General features: G+C 37.2%; 4 protein-coding genes across 6 annotated transcripts; 1 reads left to right on the top strand and 3 right to left on the bottom strand.

Moving 5' to 3' along the window:
* Positions 1-415: 415 nt before the first annotated feature.
* Positions 416-5253, bottom strand: LOC114538365 (uncharacterized PE-PGRS family protein PE_PGRS20-like). Of its 2 annotated transcripts, none has more exons than XM_028559539.1 (9): positions 5149-5253; positions 4263-4313; positions 3844-4044; positions 3483-3579; positions 3108-3306; positions 2781-2979; positions 1958-2194; positions 1424-1851; positions 416-748 (listed from the first exon to the last, which is right to left on the bottom strand). In XM_028559539.1, the coding sequence occupies exons 1-9, from the start codon at positions 5198-5200 to the stop codon at positions 728-730; spliced, it is 1485 nt and encodes a 494-aa protein (XP_028415340.1). In that variant the 5' UTR covers positions 5201-5253; the 3' UTR covers positions 416-727. The 2 variants fall into 2 exon arrangements, with proteins under 2 accessions (XP_028415340.1, XP_028415341.1); XM_028559540.1 differs by having other exon boundaries at positions 1958-2083; positions 5149-5252.
* A 3030-nt stretch (positions 5254-8283) lies between these two features.
* LOC114538366 lies at positions 8284-11400 on the bottom strand. Its single transcript, XM_028559541.1, has 4 exons — positions 11237-11400; positions 10904-11020; positions 10043-10747; positions 8284-9501 (listed from the first exon to the last, which is right to left on the bottom strand). The coding sequence occupies exons 2-4, from the start codon at positions 10962-10964 to the stop codon at positions 8984-8986; spliced, it is 1284 nt and encodes a 427-aa protein (XP_028415342.1). The 5' UTR covers positions 10965-11020; positions 11237-11400; the 3' UTR covers positions 8284-8983.
* Positions 11401-11436: 36 nt separating this feature from the next.
* Positions 11437-16921, top strand: LOC114538361 (myb-like protein AA). Of its 2 annotated transcripts, XM_028559532.1 has the most exons (6): positions 11437-11596; positions 11952-12014; positions 12714-12818; positions 12919-13203; positions 13481-15494; positions 15662-16921. In XM_028559532.1, exons 3-6 carry the CDS (start codon positions 12761-12763, stop codon positions 16089-16091), a joined length of 2787 nt encoding a protein of 928 aa, XP_028415333.1. In that variant the 5' UTR covers positions 11437-11596; positions 11952-12014; positions 12714-12760; the 3' UTR covers positions 16092-16921. The 2 variants fall into 2 exon arrangements, with proteins under 2 accessions (XP_028415333.1, XP_028415332.1); XM_028559531.1 differs by lacking the exon at positions 11437-11596 and having other exon boundaries at positions 11850-12014.
* Positions 16922-16956: 35 nt separating this feature from the next.
* Positions 16957-19003, bottom strand: LOC114538368 (substance-P receptor-like). The gene has a single exon (XM_028559544.1). It carries the CDS (start codon positions 18927-18929, stop codon positions 17901-17903), a length of 1029 nt encoding a protein of 342 aa, XP_028415345.1. The 5' UTR covers positions 18930-19003; the 3' UTR covers positions 16957-17900.
* Between the last annotated feature and the right edge of the window lie 346 nt (positions 19004-19349).

Below are 19349 nucleotides of genomic sequence, written 5' to 3'. Positions count from 1 at the left end.
GAAACGCATAACGCAGTAGCTAGTACAGCTAAGTTGGGCCAAATCAGTTTTTTAATCTAAAACTCAGCTTTTAGTGATCGCCTCGGCCAACAGACTTGTAGATCGGGCATAAAAATGGCGAAAGAAAAATAATGAATTATACTCTATATAGTTTGATCCGAGCGTTTGTTTGCATGAATGCGCTTCTGAAACGTAAACCAAGTCCTGGTTATATATTTCTTGAACAGACTATTTTATTAAGAGCGATATTTTTCCATCATACGTCGTACCCACGCTAGCACCACACGAAAGGGATAATAAACCTATATAAAGTAATTGAAAATCCCATGTTGCTAGCTATATATCGTATATATCGTATATATATATATATATATATATTAATATATATATATATATATATATATATATAGCGTGGAAATCGCCTGGAGGGCAGTTTTGACCCATGCCGACTAAAAATTCTTAAAAAGAATTTGACCCTGTCATAGACTATTAGCATATTACTGAATACACTGCATATATATATACAAATTAAATATTTACATTGCACGATTGTTTCTGAAATAGTAATTAAGATCCAACGCAATCGGTTGGTTTTTATCATTTAACCAAACTTTGAACGTTTCACGAAAAATCGGACTTCGGTCACAAGAGATGCATGTGTTCAGCATGAATCTGTAGTTCTTCACATGTGGATCAAACATATTTCCCCATTTGTCAGTTACATTTTTCAACTTTTGTTGATTTTTGACTGAAAAGGCAACAACAGTAAAATTTTCGGTGAAATTCAAAGAATGATGTCAGTATAACTTTTTAAAAGTATGATAGGGGAGTTCGCGAGTTCCTTACTGTAGCCTACTGGGTATTGATCTGTTACTATTAAGATGTATATCCTCTTGTTCAGTGTTTTAAATTGTCTCCTATAGGAGCCATTTCTTCAATTAGCAAAACATATATCGCTCTATTGAAGTGTATTGTTTTAATCAACTGATCTTAGATGGCATCAAAATCGTCCCCAGACCCCAGAGACTTTTCTGTCAACGTGTAAATGACGTTGATATGGATGTCATTGTCGTACCCTTAGTTGTGTAATTATAAATCCTAGTATAATGTTTGTAAAGTGCCATAAAACAAATACCTTCCAGTCATCGTTCTGACCTGTAGACTGCATGATAGTCTTTGCGTTTAGCGTTTCAGAATGTGTTCATGTTATAGTGTCTAGCATTTGTAGTAAATATATTTTCCTGTTTGATATTAAATGAATAAATTCCTTATCCATCACTTCAACGTATTATTATTGTTCTAATGTTCTCGTATGCTGTGGTATCTTTAATCGGTGGTTATCCTTAATCCGGTGTTCGCAGTCATACCGCTTCGACACTGCCCAATAAATAAGATAGATAATATATCATATCTGTAATTATACCTTCTTCATACTTCCGCCAAGAAGAGGACTTCCTCCAAGCATCATTCCACCAGCTCCACCTAGACCACCAGCTCCACCCAATGAACTACCACCTAATGCTCTATTCCCAATGCCAGCATCACCCAGTCCTGCAAGTCCCGCTTGGCCACCAAGTACCCCAGCTCCTCCCAGACCACCTGCCTCTCCAAGCCTCCCTGCTCCTCCAAGTACCCCTGCTCCTCCGAGACCACCCGCCTCTCCAAGTCCTCCTGCCTCTCCAAGTCCCCCTGCTCCTTCGAGTCCCGCGGCGCCCCCGAGACCTGCTGCTGCTCCAAGTCCAGTTGGTCCGCCAAGACCACCAACATCATTAGATATTCCAAGGTGAGGATTACCAAAAGCAGCATGGCCGGCACCGGCTGCTAAAGCTGATGTAGCAGATTGTATGGTGTCTGAAAAAAGGGTAAAATTGGGAATGAGATAAAGCCATTAAAAATACCTTCAATAATGGGCACGCTAAACCCAAGAAAATGTTTATGAATTCCCTAATAAACCTGCCTCCTTGCTGCCCTTCTAAAGTTGCTTGCCCATCTCCCATCTGTTCTGTTTGTCCGGGGTTTTCCATTGCTGATAGCCCAGCCACGCTCGGTTCCATATCAGCGATTTGTCTTTCCTCGCCAAGTCCTGTAAATGAATTTCCACCAATTGAGTCTCCCTCTTCATTATTTAACGGCGAACTCGCAAATCTCGGATCACTGTTCATATTCTCAGCGTTTGTTAAAGCGTGGTTCAAATCTTAATTAAATAATCCCGTATAGGGCATAACATAGTTAGGGCGTAGGTAACAGGGCGAATCCCCCAATAATATATCTGGGGGTTAATATCTTTCGGCCGCCCAATAATGAAAACTTTATTGGAATATATAATTATTATTATATAAGTATTTTAAATTGTATATAGGTTGTAGTGACACATGTACCTGCATGGGTGGGATAGGTTATCAATCAACAATAGCATCTCAAAATTAATCAAAATACTTAAATTCATCAGAATGAAATTAGACAAACCAAACGTTTACTTAAGTAATTTTTTAAGATATTTTATTCACTGCCAAAAACTGTAAGTAATGTCAAGACGTTACATTAAGCGCGGATGGGAAAGAAACGATATCAACCAAGCTATTCCAATACTGATTCCACCCGAAAAAAGGGAGAATTAGGAAGGCACTTAAACAGAAGTTTTGCAACATTGCAAACCAATTGCTAGTTTATTAGTAGATTTAATTAATCGAATCTGACATTAATAGAAATAGTTCTAATAAATCTCATGAGCTAGGTTAGCCATAGTAAAAAACTTTATGCCTTACTTAGGTATAGCTTACCTGTTTGTAGTTCCATCATCCCATTGCGCGCCTGTGGTTTTTGCTGAACTCCTGCTGACTGTGGCGAGGGATTGTGAAACATGGCGGCTGCATCCCCCATCGTTGTCTTGCCTAAAGAATTCTGAGACTCGGCGTTAATTTGGCGCTGTATTTCCTTAAGCTCCCTTGCACTCTCTGTTGCAACTTGATTTTGAATGCTCTACCAACAAAAACATGTCATTAGTGCAAATTGAAGTCTTTAGTATCGTATGTGCTCGGTGGAAATATGTATTTTTCACCCAGAGATCACAAATGGCAAAAATACAATCATAACTATGTTATGAATACCTGTGTAGCATCTCGACCTGTCAATGAAGACCGAGAGAAAGTGTAATCGCTATCGTCGGGGAATTGTGATCCAATCTTTTTATCCTCCTCGGCCTCCAACGCCAATCTATCCTCCAAGGTTGTGTCCTCCTGATAATTGTTTTGAGGAGCGTGATCATTCGCCAAATCGTTTAAGCTGATCATATGCGAAAATGCATTTCTGCAAAGTAATTTCACAGGATCAATGATATTAATTCATACTGTCTTAAGATATTTGGAAACATTTCAGTGAAATATTCCTGGCTTCTCAATGATAATTCTCATGGAGTTTATTTTCAACACGTGCATGGACATAGCAAAAGAATAGAGAAGTAGCTACACATTAACTTTACATACCTATGCAGCGGCCGTCTCAAGGGGCGGTGCACAAGCGGTAAAAGCCTGTTCACGTGTCTGTGGTTAACAAACTGCTTCATGCTGTTCTGCAAATGAGCTACAAACAATAAGGGAAAACTTTATTGCCTGCATGTCTAGAAAAAGTGAAATTGTTATAACCTATACATGGAAGGCATATAATATGATGAGGAGGGGGGGTAGACTTTAATTGTTGCCACAGTACTAGTTTATTTTAAGAGTCTGATATCCACCTTTTGCGTCCCTTCTTCCCAGAAACATTTTTAGTCTTTTTACATCCGCCATTGATTTGTCGTGGTAGCAAAGAGCAGCGACCAAAAAGAAACTAGGATTTTTTACTTACCTGGACGTGGCCATTTCCTGATGGACTTTAAATTTGGACGTATTTTGTGCGTGTCGTGCAGCCGTTGTTTAATAGCTTTCTGTGCGGCAAGCTTGGCCCTGATTGCAGCAACTCTCAATTCAGCTGCGTTGTCTCCATGTTTCGCAGATTCTTCAGCAGCTTTCTTTGCCGCTTCTTCGGCCTTTCTTACAGCTTCTCGTACTGCATCATTGGAAGAAAGAGGTCAATAAATTACTTTTCAGTGTGTTACCATCATAAATTCATGCATGACCTGAAGTCATCACACCTTGTGTCATGGAAAGTAATTATGCCTCACACCTCTAGCCTTTTTTTGCGAGGTTTTACTCGTTTTAAGGAACAAAATAACAAAGTGGACAATCAGAAAGAATTTGCGCGTAAGAATGAACAATAACGCTTACCTTGGTCTGCACCAGATTTACCTGGAAGTGGTTCCAATGGCAGCGATAATGCTGTAGAAAATAAGAAGAATTTACCTGTAGAATTAGTGAGAAAAATCTTGACGCTATTCCATACAATATATAGCTAATTTAAAACTGGAATTTTTGGCCGCGAATATTATATACGAAAATAAAATAAATGAATGCGTATGACTAAGCAGAACAACTATGAACTATTGAACCAGAACCAACCACCTATACGAGATTGAATGGAACTTGGCTGTTTTACAAATTTGAAGTTGTGTTTGAAACTCTCCAAACAGAAATTAAATAGTAATTTTTAGTAATTTCATAGTCCGTTTAGACTAATTCCATGAAGTCCCTATATATGACTTTATCCTTCATATTCCAATGCCAGCATTATTGTACGTTTGTTCATATATGATTATATTCAGAGAATAAACAGGAAATAAATTGATGTCTTCTCTAGAGCTCACGTGAACTTTTTTTACGAGATAAGCTATCATGCTGGCCGCCGTTTTGATTCTTAAAACAATTAATTGAAATACCAAAACAACACCGATTAAATTTTTCTGCTTCACTGGGTTCAAATGTAGTGTATTATTTTATCTCCTATAAATGAAATACTCCATTGTCATTGACAATATTAACGATACGATAAAAATGATTTTCTAAAGATAAATAATTTTTTTTAAATATTTTAAACAACACAGATTTAATTTAAATGATCACTATATTCATTTTGTCGGTGACTAACAAAACTTGAATTCAAGAGCACAATGCCCATGTCAAAAAAGGGGAACAAAACAGATACTAAGCGTTGTCTACGACACAAATCTATATATACTGCCTAATGTATGTATATATCTTTTACGTTACTACCAACCTCCAATTGCTGATAACAAGATCAGTAATTTTGCCAACGCTAACGTCGCCATTTGTAAAATTTCGCTACACTGGCGACCTGTTGCTCACGATAAACAACCTGCAAAGCGTAATTAGGTGCAAAATACTTTCCACTCTCGCTACATTTTCTGCAGGACAGAAGGACTTATAGGAAAGAACGGCTTAGCCTTTCAAAAAAGTCTTAACGATGCGTCCGAAGGCAAGCATTAAACAAAATAATTACTCAATTCCAACGGCATTATTTTAATCTCATGGATTTAATCGTATACATCATGGGATAATATAGGACGGATCGAAAAGCACTTTGGGGCCTGAAGAAGTCACAGCGAGAAGCTGCTTTTGTTAGCTACGATGAAGATTTAGCTAAAATATCAAAAGGTATAAAAAGCAAGAAACAATTAAGATATGGCTCGTACATGAAGCAAATAAAATGTACAAGTTTATCTTTGGTGAATATATAAAAACTATTGAGGTCAGTGAACCATGTCGAAAATGGGCTCGGAAACAGTTTATGCTTTATCGTGCTATGTGAGAGATGTATAGATAGCACTGCGGGGCACGCGGAGCGTAAAGGGCTCAGAGAGAGAGATCAGAGAGTGGGAGGGTAGATCCCAAATAGAATCGCCCGGTAAATTTTTGAAGCTGAGTAATTTTGGCCGCCAATGCACTGGGAACCACTATATCATGTCTGCACCAATTTAGGTAAGTCACAATACTGTACAGACATATTCGCAAGTAGATTTAATCTCGAGCAACTCCAAGATCACTTTATCAGCAAATTATATAGTACATCATCAATTGCTTGAACTTTTAAAGATAACGTCTCCCTCATTTAGTCTAGAAATTTGATGAACCCGTTTTCAAATCGAATGAGATTACAAATAACGCAAAAAGAGGCATATTTAAAACTCTATTGTCATGACAACCGAGCTATCCACAGGCCTATTATAGGTACCACTGCGGCCTCGATTCTGGTGTGCTCATGCCGTTCCGTTCAACTTCACACTTCACTATGTCTACCAGGGAAAATATAATACGGAATTTTTCCTCCTTTGCTCGCTATGATCCGAGATCATAAAGTTATGTTTCCACCTGGGTTCTGGGTTAGAAATATTAAACGTGAGATTATAAAACTGCTTAGGGACCGCGCGAACGGCAAAAATTCTACTCTCATGATCATGTCCCAGTTTCATTCCAAAACTGCATGCCAGAAAGTTTACACTTTCATTCTCCCAATATATGCATTATCATAAATCATGATCTAAATATATATTTGTATATATAGATAAGAAGACAATTAGACAAGGAATGACCTGCTGGTACCGGAAACAGAACATGTACCGGTCGAGATGTGCCGGGATGTAATGTATCACGTTCGTTGATAAAATGAAATTTATACTTTATATTCGAAGTATTTTTTCGAAATAAGGTAAGATATTCTGTACGTACTAGCGCCTGAGATGATGGTTATTAGTGCATGCAGTCTGATACATGCAATTATATAATAATCTATATGAACATATTGGCCTATAACATATAAAGACTATAGTATAATACGGTTTTTATATTTCTTCCAATAATAATTTAGAGCTAGCTAATGAGTAATGTTTTATATCTATGGGTAGGATAAATAAACGCAAACCCAGGAAATATTACTGCATGTTATTAAAACTAGACAGTTTCTGAGTATATTTTTAAATAGTACGTGCTTACACCTGCAAAATTCATTTCTAATTTCACTTTTGTAAACAAAGGTTATATATCTGGTGATCATGAATGGAAATCTTTGCCTTTCGCTCTTCATCTTGTCTGTGGTTTTTATAGTAGTTTGTGAAGCTGGTAAGTCTAAGGATATATTACTAAAAACTGATCGAAAGCTACTGTTCTTAAAATTTGCATTTCTTAGAGGACGTACGTCGGCGTGCACGCATGCTGTTATTTTGACTGGTTAAATCGCTTTCTTTAAAACACATAAGTAACACTAGGCAATGGCCGGCATCTTTTCGGAGGCTGTACATTTCATGAATGTCCGATGAGCGCTACTTGGACAGAATGATTGTGACATGCATGAAGGGGACAGGTCGTGTATATAATACCGTCGACGTCGACCATCAGAGGCATAATTTAAGTTGCCATACGAAATTTATAATGAAAAATGAAAAGATCCAAACTCCATGACATGGACTATGATACAAAAACTTATGATACAAATATTCAAGAGAATTCACGGAGAAATTATAATGTTTTCTTGAGTTTTTAGCACTTCGAACATGAAAATGCGAAGTGATGCAAGCGCCTGCGTTTTATTGCTCCTTGACGGCTCCTAAAGGCCGATCTACACGATGCAAATAGTCGTACACCATTCTTATCCTGGCGTATGAAAAAGATTGCTGACGCCACTCTTTCGGTTCACCTGTTTAGAACGAAGTTTTTAAATGTCATTATACACGCATTTATTCAAGTTGACGACGTACATTACATGCACAAACTCATATTCCTTGGACAGCCGGGGGGGGGGGGGGGCGGAGTAGAGTGAAGTATATTAAAGAAGTCCTTTTAGAAGGGTATCATAATATATACCGCTTCATTAAAACTCGTACTTGCCTTTCAGATAATCTGAGAAATATTTTGGACGATAAAGTTAACTATGGTAAGCGCGGCACACATAAAAAAGTACCATATCGGCTCAGAAATTGTAAGGTCTGAAAATGTATTTTCGTCTCTAGCTAACGCCATAATTTTGTTTTGATAATAAAACTCTGCTTAATTAATTTGCTCTGCATGCACCATGCGTACAATGTTCTGCAGCAAAATTCTTCGAAATTTCCTCAGCTGAACATGCTGTCCAAGGAGTGAAGAAAACTACAACTTTGCACAAGATTTGTTCCAGGCTTAGGAAGCACTCCAGACACACCCACCACAAAGAGAACAACAAGAGGAGGTCAATCAAACATACATGTGGTGTTTTGTACGGTTATGATGAACAATACAACAAGCAGTCCAATAAAGTTGCTGATATAATCCAGAACAGCCATAAATCTGCAACTAGTCTTAAGAAACAAAAAGAAAAACTCATTCAGGAAGTTAACAAACTTGCGAAATTATCAGGGCCATTACCTAAACTAAGGTTAGCGGGGTAAACTATTAATAAGTATTTTTAACAACATAAATATATTCTGTTTTCATACTTAAAATGAAGCGATTGATTCGCCATGTTCATGCCTTTTACAACATAATATTAAAAAATATAGAATTAACTCGCATATATTTGACATCAATTATTAAATAATTTCGTTATTTCTGAAAGTAAATAAGAAGTCACGAACAGTATAATTTGAGTATAGGATAGGCTCTATTCCCACGGAGCCCCTGCTATGCCTTCTTTACTTTAAGACTCTTTCGATTGCGTAAGCCTCGTAAGAATGCGCGAATACAGCAGACATGAGTATGATATCAATCTGTAGCTCAGCCTCTAATCTCGTTTAAATCTATTTTCCCTTTTTTTTCACCTCTACTATCTAACCGACCACAGCCAAATCCGAATGAGCTTTTATTTCTTAAGGCTCATCTCCATGCATATCAAGATCCTTATAACCATTGTATTTTCCTTGCAATGGCCACGACGGTATCTCGGCCTAAGGCTGTCCATACAGGGCGTATTTCTAGTTTCACTGTCCGATCTAGTTTTGTACCAGATTGGGCAAAATGAACTTGAATGGCTTCTAACATCTGTTGGAAACTTTAAAGATATTCATCCAGTAACGAGGGTACATTAATTATTACCGATACACTGGCGTCCATATATTTAAATCAGTTTACATATGCTTTTGCAAATTTTTTTTCGAGTTCTTTGGGCTTTTGGCAATCTTGTCTTTTCTATCAAAACGACGAGTGTACTCAATTTCTTCACCAGTATCGTCGACGTCATTGTCATCATCCTCATCATCGTCATAATAACGATGTCGATTAACATAGGACCTTGTTCTACCTTGTCCCACTTCTTCATCGTCATCCTCCTCATCATCATCTTCATTGTCATCGTCATCGCCATCATCATCGTCATCCTCGTCATCGTAGAGCCGTCGTCTCGCACTAAGCCACCCTCTTCCAGAAAGCCTTCTTCTCGGATATGGCATACGACTACGAACATAGCCTTGTCCATCCATCATGCTGGGTATTCTTGACAAGCCCATGCCATTTCCCATGAAACCGTTCTGGTAGGCTTGTCCTGTATCCATATCCTGTGAATTTGAAGCCGGCGCTTGGAAATTGGATACTCGATCATTGAAGTCACTAATATCATTCGGACGCGACATTGTATTCATCATTTCACCTGTAAATGCATGAAGACGTTTCAATGAAACTGTTATTATATGACGTTCTAGTGAGAGGTGGGAAGTAAGTATGACATTGCTGATTATGCTTAAAATGTAGTGATGTAAACTCGAAGTGATGGACACAGACCTGTACTTATATATTTTGGTTATTTGATGGAAAATAAGAAGGCTTCGACGGCAAAATTAAAAAATTGAGAAATTTAACTATAATCTCCTGGTTTCAAACACGTCGAGAAGATCAAATGGAGAAGGCCAGCGACAACAACCAAGATTCATGACTTTATGATTCAAAGTAGTTGTAAACAGCTGAGATATAAGTATAAACTATCACATCGTATACTTTGGGATGATCAGCAATGTCATGATACCTTACAAACATCACCTCCAGCGCGTGTCAATTGCAAAATGATTTTTCCATTGATGAAATGTACGTTTAAAAGTTGTACACGGTGGTAGTTGACACTGTTGATAGGATCGATCAATTTGAGTAGGCTGTAAAGGACAAAACAATAGATAGGATAGCTATACTTAACTTACCAGCTCCTCCTCCCATTGGTTGAAGACCAATTGGCATAATGTTCGAGTGCGCATGATCTGGATCCTTTTCACTGACTGCTGGTGGTAATTTTGGTACATCTGGACCACTTGCTATATTTGCATAAATATCACCGCCATCAGTTTCATCAGTTTTGTCCTTTTTTCCAGACTGCTCGCTCTTTATATCCTTTTCTTTATCCTTCGAATCATGCGATGCGTCGTTTTGATGATGGACAGACAAAGCACTCAAAAGCTTTTTCAAATCGGAATTCTTACCCTCCTTCTTAAGTTTAATCAACTTGCCAAGAATCTTCAAAGCTTTAATCTTTTGATCAACTGTTAAGTGTCCTCCTGGAAAGTGCTTCTCGACGATCTTATGCAGCATACTGATGGTTTCCGTTCGTACTTGAAGTTTATGTAGCTGGCTACTTGTTCTTTTCGATCCTGCTTGATCTTCTGGTTTTTCGATAAGAATGTTTTTGTGTGAAGACGCTTGCTCTTTCAACTTAGTTGTATTATGTCTATTTTTCTGCTGCGATCTTGCATGAAGAAGACCATGAAGACCAAGAACAGCGCCTGAACTTTTGGAGGATGCGTTTTTTTTCTTTTCGCAATCTTTCCCACCAACTTTATTTCTCTTATCAAATTCAATTATGTGATGCAAAGGCGCCGATTTACTCCCTTTGTCGTTTCCAGGACATTTGTCTAAAACAGTGTTATCGTATTTATCGTAATATATCGCGATACAATATTCTCACTACGTTAAAGTGTTTGAATTTGTTAACTGTTAACTGTTTCAAACAATTAATAATAAACACTCGTTTTTTTCGTATATTGGAATTTGAATTAAGATTTTCGTACCTGCGTTGGATGACAAAGGTAAAATATTCGTTACAGCTAAGAAAACTAATATCCACTTCATTGTTCAGCGTTCTTCATTATTCTTCTATTTAAATTTACACCCAGGCCAGAAACGAGCTAAAAGTTTAAAATCATATACAACAGCCATGTCAGTGCATGGTTGTGCGTTATTTATTGGAACAATTTACGTGCACATACAGAAATAAAAGTTGGCATACTATATCAATAATGTTTATATGTTGGAAACATACAATAGAGGTTTTGGTCTAAACAGTCATGTAAACTTGTATATAAATAGCATTTACAGTTAACATTATAGTAATCAGAACTTACTTTGAAGCGAAGCATCTAAAAAACAACAACTGCTTTCATCAAATGAAACTTAATTCCAATTTCAAATCATTCTTCTAAGTTCTAAGCCCGGTGTTTTAAAGGAAACTACGTAGTACTTTAAAGAGACTCGAACGGTTAAGATTCAGTTTATCTTATTGTTAACAGGTATTGCAGTTTCTCACAGCAGGTGATGTAATGAACTACTGATCTTAAGTTTGTTCCTATCCAGACTATCATGATCGATATTTTGTTTGTATGTGATATGGAATCTTATCTATGGTGAAATGACTGGTAAATTGGTGAAATTCCTGAAGTTGTTCTAATTAATAATTTGCAAACACACATTCCCTTACTTCCCTGGTTCGTAAAAATTAATAAAGTAAACCGATCGTTGAATTTGAAATATTTTTTTCTTTATAATATTGATCGAAAATTCTTCGGAAACTGATGTTTTTAAGATCAATAGCAATCATTGTATCACTGCATGATAACAATTATGTTCATACAGGCTAGAGTCCATTCCTGGCCTATATATTTGAAAACGTTTTATGTGCATCCAAGGAACATGTTGTAAATAATTAATGAGGTTTAACAAATTACATCATACCCTATTTGGTGGAAGGACGTCTCAATTTTTTTATCAAGTGTTTCTCTTAATATTTATACTAAAAGACAGAGTTAAAACATGAAGAAAATTATAGTTGCCTATATGTAGGGGTAGAAAGTTGATAATCCACCGGGAGGCATGATCTTAGTCGGAAGGAAAATTATTGATACGGTAAGTAGACATGTGGTCAACCGTGAAGGTTAATCATTGCATATACTAAGTCATTGGATCTCAATATTAGGCTAAGATTGAGACTATAATTATAAGTTTTCGAGCTTAACCTTATTTAGGTTTAAAGTGTGATTATATGAGCCATTTTCTGGTTAGATTTATCCTACTCCAACAGTTTTACCGAAACTGTATAGTAAATCAAACATGGCGAATTCATAATCATGGCAGGCATATTTCATTCACGAGAAAAGTAAATACTTAAACTTCACTAATTTCATGCCGAAGCTACCGCATAATTTAATGCTATTTGAAAAGCAGTGCAAATATATTTGATGATCAGTGGCATAACTAGAACGATAACTGGGAGGGGAGGGGGGTGCATGAATATTCATATATTCAGTTTTGCCCGACGAATTTCTAGAGTAATGATAGAGTAACCAAAACGTTCCGAAACCTGAGACAAGTACCATTTGACGTTAACCATTCAACTATAGTCAGACTATATATTAATACGTAAACTGGAATGCCAAGTTGCAGGGGTATTATATATATAAAAGCTTTTAGTTTTTCTGAGTTATGAGCACAAATACTTCACACGAAAAGTTGTGCAGCATATTTGAAGTTACATTTTGTTTTCACTGAGTATCAAAATTTTTTAATGCCCCTCTCTGCTACTTCATATTTGTTTAATTTCATTAGGGTTAGCCTACATGACCTGTATGACAACACCTCGCCTATGAACAAGCATGAAGCGGATTACGGTATTGATTGTGCTTCTTGTAGTCAAACATGTCCAGAGTTACGGTAGGTAAAAAAGATGTGGAGAGACTGACGATTGTTTAATAGCTACAATTCAATCGTTAAACATATCATAAATATCATTCGCTTCCATTTTCCTTTTCAGTGCCCAATTCCGATAAAACATCACGATCAGAAGTTGGCCGGAGGAGAATGCTGGTCAACTTACTACATGCTATCCGAACGCTACGAGATCATAAGAAAGTAAAATCAGCAAGCCTGATATTTCCGAAAATCGATAATATACATTCAGATGAAGTCGGAGAAAATTACATAAGCCCTGAATCAAAACTCGTTTCACAAATCGAAAAAAAAATTGAAAAAGTTCGAACCACAGGAAAAAAGAACCAGATTAGCAAGCGATCAAAAGGGATTCACAGCAGATCAAAAGGTAGTTTAAGGCTAATAACACAATTAGAGAAGTACATTTCTCATACTTAGCAATGCAATTGTCAAAAAGAACGACATTTATCAAATTATATCAATGAGAATATGAGAAGCTGAAACAATCTACATTCTACACTCGCATGTTACCTCGAAGTATAAACATGCACTCTGACCTTCTTACTCAAAACACAACTTTGACCAAAAGGGAAAATTTTCATATAAATGAAAGTAGGTAAAAATATTGGAAGAATTCCATTATTATTTTCATTGTTTTGCCTAAGGAACTCATCACAGAAAACACAGAAATGGAAAAGAACTGTTTTTGCAATTACTCCAAACACTGAGGAGCCTTAGGACTAAAAAAAGTAGAAGTAGAGTCAACCTACCGAAGGAACGTAACCAGCAGGTGAAGAAAGAAATGCAAGTGACTAAAGGAGACGTTAAAACCACGATGCAACAGCGGCATAACAACAGATGGCTAGATTTTGATGAAAGATCAAACGTATTAAAGCCTGTGAAACACGTCGCTAAAATTGGTACAAGTCAAACAAACAAAGCCAGGTATTCCTTTGCACAAGCACGTATGTCCTTCCTGGAGGCTCTGGAAACTGCCCAGGATGAAAAACTATCAAAACTTGCCAATCTTGAGAAGAGATTTTCGTATATATTACCAGAAAAAGAAGAAAATAATCATTTGAAAGTAGGAAAAGTAACAGGCCATACGTTTCAAAATGCCAGAGAGGGTCAGTCAACAACAAGGTTTAGTCATGTACGTCGACCATACCACGATTTGGTCTTTAAAAGGCCTCAAAATGTGATTCCAACAAAATTGTCGATCTTAGAGAAGCCATTTAAAAGGCAAAAAGCCTCAACTGGTTCTAATTCAATATTCTCATCACATTCAACTACACAAAACAGTTTTGAAAAGAAAGAGAATGTCGCTCCGTTCGCTAATGATGATACAAACGACAGAAACATTTCAAAAGTCATGGAGAATCCTCCAAATGAGTCAAAGAGACGAAAGGAATTATTTTTGGATGAATTGTTGTCGATAAGTAATGCTCACAGTAAATTCGAAAAACTAAAACGTCTTGAAAAACTTAAAGAGAAATTACTGCGTAATTTCGACAACGATAAAGCAATCGAGAAAGAAGGTAACGTCTCGTCACATAGCTACAAGAATGAAAGAAACAGACCGATAATCCGAAAAGGGGGAAATCCTACGTTAGATATGAAAAACTATACAAAATCTTCACGGATCGTGTCTGGCAAACCAAACGATGACAATCAACACAATACTATCGCTGGAATAGGTTTACCTGGCAAAGTCGGTTCTTCAAAGCAAGGGCAGATAGACAACGAAAACAATGGGAATCAGGGAAATGCTACAGTGTTGGAAGAACACCTAACTACAAATTCTTCACAAACGGTAGCGAAAAGTGAACCAAATTCCCAGGACGTTAATATAATTGGTGCTGCTCCACAGGCTTCTGGATACGTCTCCACTAAAAGCAAGAATGGATCTGAGAGTGACCATTCTTACCTTCCATTGGACTCATCAGCGATAGCCCAACGGAATGAGGGCGAAGAATTAAATAATTCGCTGTCATCAGTTGTTACCGAGCACGATAAGATAATTTCAGAGTTGACCAAGTCAAAAGAACTCTCGAACCAGATGTCAAACGATAAAAATAGAACCGAAAATTCGCACAAAACTCTGTCAAATATATTACAAAAGGCGCAGAGTATTTTCCTCAAGAAGGTTAAAGAAATCCTTGCTGGCAGTAAAATAAATGGTAGAAACACTAAACTTGCAAGTAATGAAAACTCAGAGAAAGCTCCTGAGAAACCAAAAGGAGGTGTGATTAATACGTCAGCTTACGTGATGGATGAATCACCGCATGACGAAAAAACGGCAGCACAAACGACGCCGAACAATTCAGGAATTGTTCCTAAAACCCCAACGAACGACGAGCTTCTCAACTCAGTTAATCGAAATATAGCCCAACCAGCAACACAACCGCCAAACTCTGGTATAAATTCGCCTATGCAATCATTACAAACTTCCATGGATCATACTCCTCCTCTGCAAACAGAATCCGTTGGACAACAAGGACCAGGGAATCCAGTTTCAGGACAACCATTGACTTACTCGCAGTTACAAGACGCTCACGAGGAAGAAAGAATTGCAATGCAACAGGAAAATGTTTTTCGTAGTATGCAACCTGGAGCAGGCTTACCATCAAGTAATGGCGTGAATTCAGCAATAAATAGTGCTACAATGCCGTCTCAAAGGTAAGAACAGTATATATATGCCTATACTTCAGGATTTTTTTTGGTAAAGAATCAAAAGAAGCTATATATTTCGAAAGAGATTTAAATTGTATTAATTTAAATTGTATTAATTTTTTTACGAGGGTGTCCTAGACCTAAAACATTTCTAACACATTTTTAACTTTTAGGTACATGGGCCCAAATCCGTTACCTCAAACGAATCACAATCCTTTACAAAATCCAGGATTCCCTCCAAATGTTGATGACCTTAGTGAATACAGAGGAGGTATGGAAAGATATCAATTGAGCAACCGTTTAGGTTACCATGCAGATATAGACGATAGAAACGAAGATGACTACCTTCCACGCAGGCACAGGTTACATTTCTACAGACATCGTACTGACGATGAAGACGACTATGATGATGATGACGATGAAGATGATGATGATGAAGATTTTGATGAGGATGGGGACAAAAAGTCAAAAATCGGAAAGCCTCATCATGTAACTGGAAAAAAGAAACATTCGACGAACCATGGTTTTGGAAATCCGTCAAATTCTACCAAAGTAGAACATAAGAAACACAAAAAGGGGCATGTAAAAAGTACAGGAAGATAACATCATAAACATTATTTTTCTTCAGTAGGGAATGTATATCAGTTTAGAAAGATACAAGCTAATAAGCAATGTCTCTAAGTAACTATGAAGGCAGGCTGTGCAGGTTTTATCAATGACCTTAACTTTTTTCGATCTATTATTCGTAGAGGCATGCGGTGATGAGTAAGAAAATTTAGCCCTCTTTCAAATTCAGCAATAGATCAGCTCATAAACCAACACATTTAAGGCATTCAATGTCTCGCATACATTAACGTTTGTTTACAGTCTTTAGTTGTAATGTAACATAAAGCACAGCGCAAAATTATCATTAATAACTTGAAAAAATGCCCTCTTTGCATGTGGGAAATATAAATGAAATGTAATAAGTCAACCAGAGGGCAGTGACAAGGGTGCCAGACAGGTTTTAAAAATCATTTCACATCGACGCGGTTTAGATAAAGAAGGCCTATAAAATATGAAAAAAAAGTCCGCCAGACAAACAGTGATATTTTCTATACAAACAGCAACAAGTAGTCCAAGAAATATGCTCAAGTCTAGACAATTATTTTTTGTTAAAATAATATCATATATAATAGTTAACCTTCCACGCAAATATTAAGACCTGACTCAAAATAGTCATTTCTGTCAAAACTATCAATGGCATCAGTGGGCCATAAGTGTTTCCTCAAAGAAAAAAAATGGACAAGCTTAGACATTCTAATCCAATGCGCATTCACCGTAATAAATGTGTATATAAGCTAGAAAAACATGCTATAACTGTATAGAAACACATTGAAAGGACATTATAGTGGAGCAGGTTAAATTGGCAAAAAATAAACCAACAGAAAGGAAGAAAAGAAATTTTAATTAATTTTATTATCTTTCTTTATTTCGTTTTTAACAGTATACCTGTTTTATTTATTGAGAACGTAACTTAAAATTCGTAGTCATAACTAAGTGATAACATGATAAGATCATCCTATGCATTTAATAATATTCTAATGATACGCGACGTTTGGAGAAAATTCAAAGGATTTTTTTTTCATGAACAAGGTATACTATATAGCTTTGCATGTATATCTATATAACGCGTAGCATAATACCGTTTTACTTTTGCGATAAGAGTTTCTAAGCTATTATTGAAAAAGTCAATAATTTCCAATATCTCTTTAAATGCTACCTGTATATTTAGCGTGGGAACATGTTGAATATTACAAAATGGTTGACTGCATAATGCACGATGATTAAAAGTCGCTTCAAGTGTGAAACGGTTTCTTCACAACAATATTCTTAGACCAACGCATGCTCGTACACATGCCACACCCATGTAAGGTAAAAGAGCAACTATCAGCATCGATGCATGTTTGCATTCACGTTACTAAAGTGTTCATACAGTAACATGGTATTTTATTCATTTCACAAATAAACAACTTAATAGAAGAGAAAAGCTGGAAATAGACCGAATAGCTCGAATTCATTTATCGACAAAATTAATATGCTGCAATAATTACAAATGTGTAAATTTACCCCAGCCGAACACAGATATCACTTTTTACCTTGCATTGCATGGCAAAATTAATGCTAGCTCGAATTCATGGTAGGCGATAGTAGTATCATCCCACTTTAAAAATCTCTTTTGATATTTTTGGGAATAATAGGAAGTTCTTCAAGCGTTTCATAGGGCCTAAAGATATAAAGAAAGTTTCTAGTGCTTTTCAGTTTTAAGAATTTTTTCAAGGATTTTTTAAGGGCGGTGAGATTTCGACCTCCATGTGTACGAGAACTATATTATGGAGTGATACGAATACGCCACTCGATGGTATAAATCCATTACAATGTCGTTCGCACGTGGCGGTTAATTGACAGTAATTGAGACTTCGTCGAAGTTCCTGTCCCTCGAAAAGTCGACCACCGTTCTATTGCCTTCAGTCTGCAGCAGATTGCTTCCAAAAGTCTCTTACGGAACTGATTACTCTGAACAAAGAATATCAAAGGGTTGACGCAGGTTGACACAAGTTGAATTAGAAACACGATTTGTGGAAACCAGTGCCCGTACCCGATAGCGCCGAAACTGAGCATAAAGTCACCAATGAAATTGGGGAAAGTGCAAAGATTGAAGAGGATCAAAACAGAGCCGAGCAATTTTGTGATCTTCTTTCGCGACCGCAGCAACGCTTTGTGGGACTCTTTCATCTCGTTGTTCTCTTCATTGCACCAGAGGTACTTCACAATCTTCACATATGCGACACAGATGATGATGTTCGGGCAAACATACATGAAGCTAAACATCAGGGTGGTCAGAAGCTGCCGTTGCCATTTTCCGAGAAGGAAAATGCATATTTTCGAGCTATCGCCTTCGACGAACTGTATGAATATAAAATATGGCAGGGAAAAGATGATGCTCAACGACCAAATCACAAGAAGAATGATCCTGAAGCGAGACCAAGACATCCTGTGCTCCAGGGGTTTGAGAATAGCATGATACCTTTCCAGCGTGATGGCTGTCAGCGTGAAGATGGACACAAGTCCACTGAGGACAGTTATGGAATTCGCAGCAACGACTCGACAGACCCAATCGCTTTTCCATTTCGGGGCGACGTAGTTTGCGATGTACCAAAGAAGCGAGAAGACACCAGCAAGGAAATCAGAAAACGCCATGTTCACGAAGAGATAGTTCATTGTGCTATGAAACTTCCTCTCTGCGGTGATCAAACCCACCACTAAAATGTTGCCGATGAAATTTAGAGCCAACACCACGAAAAATACGCCAGACCATATCTGGAATGATGTGCTGAAAGGTCTTGTTGCTGTGGAATTATCCGGTGCGGACGATAAATTCGTTGTGAGATTTGACTCCATGGGGAAAATCACATTAATGTTGCGTACTGAGTCGAAAGCGGTGGAGTAATGAAGATTTATCAAAATTCGCTTGATATCGTACCCTCTAATAGCAGTTAGCTTTACCAACAACTGATTGGGAGGCGCGTAATAAGTATAATATGTCGGCGAGGTGTTAATTAAAAGCGCTGCTTAGCTTAAACTCGGGGTTTGTTTTGCTTGAGACAATTGGAAGAACAGCTGCTTTTCAAAATATATGATTAACAGCTAGATTGTGTCTCAAATGACTTCTCCCACACTTGCACTCGGACGTAATTTACCTTTGAATAAAATATTCTTGGTCTAAATTGAATAGATTGCTTCGCTTTTGAAAGGTAATGTACCGGCGCCTTCAAAATGTTGAGCAATCTGTATATCTTATCTTTTTGAGAATCAATTTTT

The sequence above is a fragment of the Dendronephthya gigantea genome, unplaced genomic scaffold (genome assembly GCF_004324835.1).
Source record: "Dendronephthya gigantea isolate DGI-Jeju-01 unplaced genomic scaffold, DenGig_1.0 000181F, whole genome shotgun sequence".
Lineage (NCBI taxonomy): Eukaryota > Metazoa > Cnidaria > Anthozoa > Malacalcyonacea > Nephtheidae > Dendronephthya > Dendronephthya gigantea.
The sequence above is the reverse complement of the archived record's forward strand: the minus strand, read 5'-3'. Positions and strand labels throughout refer to the sequence as shown.

Coding starts and splice junctions, on each gene's coding strand:
- LOC114538368 (XM_028559544.1), bottom strand. CDS start 18,929: ATGGAGTCAAATCTCACAACGAATTTATCGTCCGCACCGGATAATTCC.
- LOC114538365 (XM_028559539.1), bottom strand. CDS start 5,200: ATGGCGACGTTAGCGTTGGCAAAATTACTGATCTTGTTATCAGCAATT. Junction 2,980..3,107: donor CAGGTCGAGATGCTACACAG/GTATTCATAACA, acceptor TTTTGTTGGTAG/AGCATTCAAAATCAAGTTGC. Junction 2,195..2,780: donor GATGATGGAACTACAAACAG/GTAAGCTATACC, acceptor TATTTAATTAAG/ATTTGAACCACGCTTTAACA.
- LOC114538366 (XM_028559541.1), bottom strand. CDS start 10,964: ATGAAGTGGATATTAGTTTTCTTAGCTGTAACGAATATTTTACCTTTG. Junction 10,748..10,903: donor ACCTTTGTCATCCAACGCAG/GTACGAAAATCT, acceptor ACACTGTTTTAG/ACAAATGTCCTGGAAACGAC. Junction 9,502..10,042: donor ACCAATGGGAGGAGGAGCTG/GTAAGTTAAGTA, acceptor ATGCATTTACAG/GTGAAATGATGAATACAATG.
- LOC114538361 (XM_028559532.1), top strand. CDS start 12,761: ATGAAGCGGATTACGGTATTGATTGTGCTTCTTGTAGTCAAACATGTC. Junction 12,819..12,918: donor CAAACATGTCCAGAGTTACG/GTAGGTAAAAAA, acceptor TTTCCTTTTCAG/TGCCCAATTCCGATAAAACA. Junction 13,204..13,480: donor GATTCACAGCAGATCAAAAG/GTAGTTTAAGGC, acceptor GTTTTGCCTAAG/GAACTCATCACAGAAAACAC.